The following is a 562-nucleotide window of genomic DNA, read 5'->3' on the forward strand; positions in this document are numbered from 1 at the left end:
GATGTAAACAGAAGAAAGATCATCCAGCTGATGTGGTGGGCTCGCAGCTATCGTGAGTGCAAGCCAAAACATCTCTGTAATCTCTAGAGATATTGAAGGAGTCGTACACTTGGCCAGTGCTGCTCTTCTTGTACTCAAAGAGAAGCGATGAGTGATCAGAAGCAGTCAACTTCACAAACCCAAAGTCATAGTCTCTGACCAAACTCCATTTGGGTACCAGTGAGCTAAAGGGAGACAAGTGACTTCCTGCACCACCCACAACAACGTGGATAGTTCCTTTGAAGGTCCCTGAGTAGTGATCCTTATCGTTGTTCACACATTGGCTCTGCAATAGAAAACAAAAAGGTAAGATAAGAGCTTAGAGACAACGCTACATCGATGAGACGGAAATCAAGCAAATTATGATGGGATCAAACCTCGTAAATGGGGCAGCTTCGCTCATAGTTATGGACATGGCCGTAGAAAGCAAGGTCCACTTTGTACTTCTGCCACAGTTTCTGTAGGCTTTCTCTTCCCATAGGCTCTTCAAAGGTTCCTTCTTGGCCATACCAATCATTGGTGG

General features: G+C 45.2%; 1 protein-coding gene across 1 annotated transcript; it reads right to left on the bottom strand.

The window, feature by feature from the left end:
- Window positions 1-6: 6 nt before the first annotated feature.
- LOC104774770 (probable inactive purple acid phosphatase 24) lies at window positions 7-556 on the bottom strand. The gene is made up of 2 exons (XM_010499231.2): window positions 417-556; window positions 7-325 (listed from the first exon to the last, which is right to left on the bottom strand). The coding sequence occupies exons 1-2, from the start codon at window positions 516-518 to the stop codon at window positions 20-22; spliced, it is 408 nt and encodes a 135-aa protein (XP_010497533.1). The 5' UTR covers window positions 519-556; the 3' UTR covers window positions 7-19.
- Between the last annotated feature and the right edge of the window lie 6 nt (window positions 557-562).

Source organism: Camelina sativa, unplaced genomic scaffold (assembly GCF_000633955.1).
Source record: "Camelina sativa cultivar DH55 unplaced genomic scaffold, Cs unpScaffold05455, whole genome shotgun sequence".
NCBI classification, from domain to species: domain Eukaryota; kingdom Viridiplantae; phylum Streptophyta; class Magnoliopsida; order Brassicales; family Brassicaceae; genus Camelina; species Camelina sativa.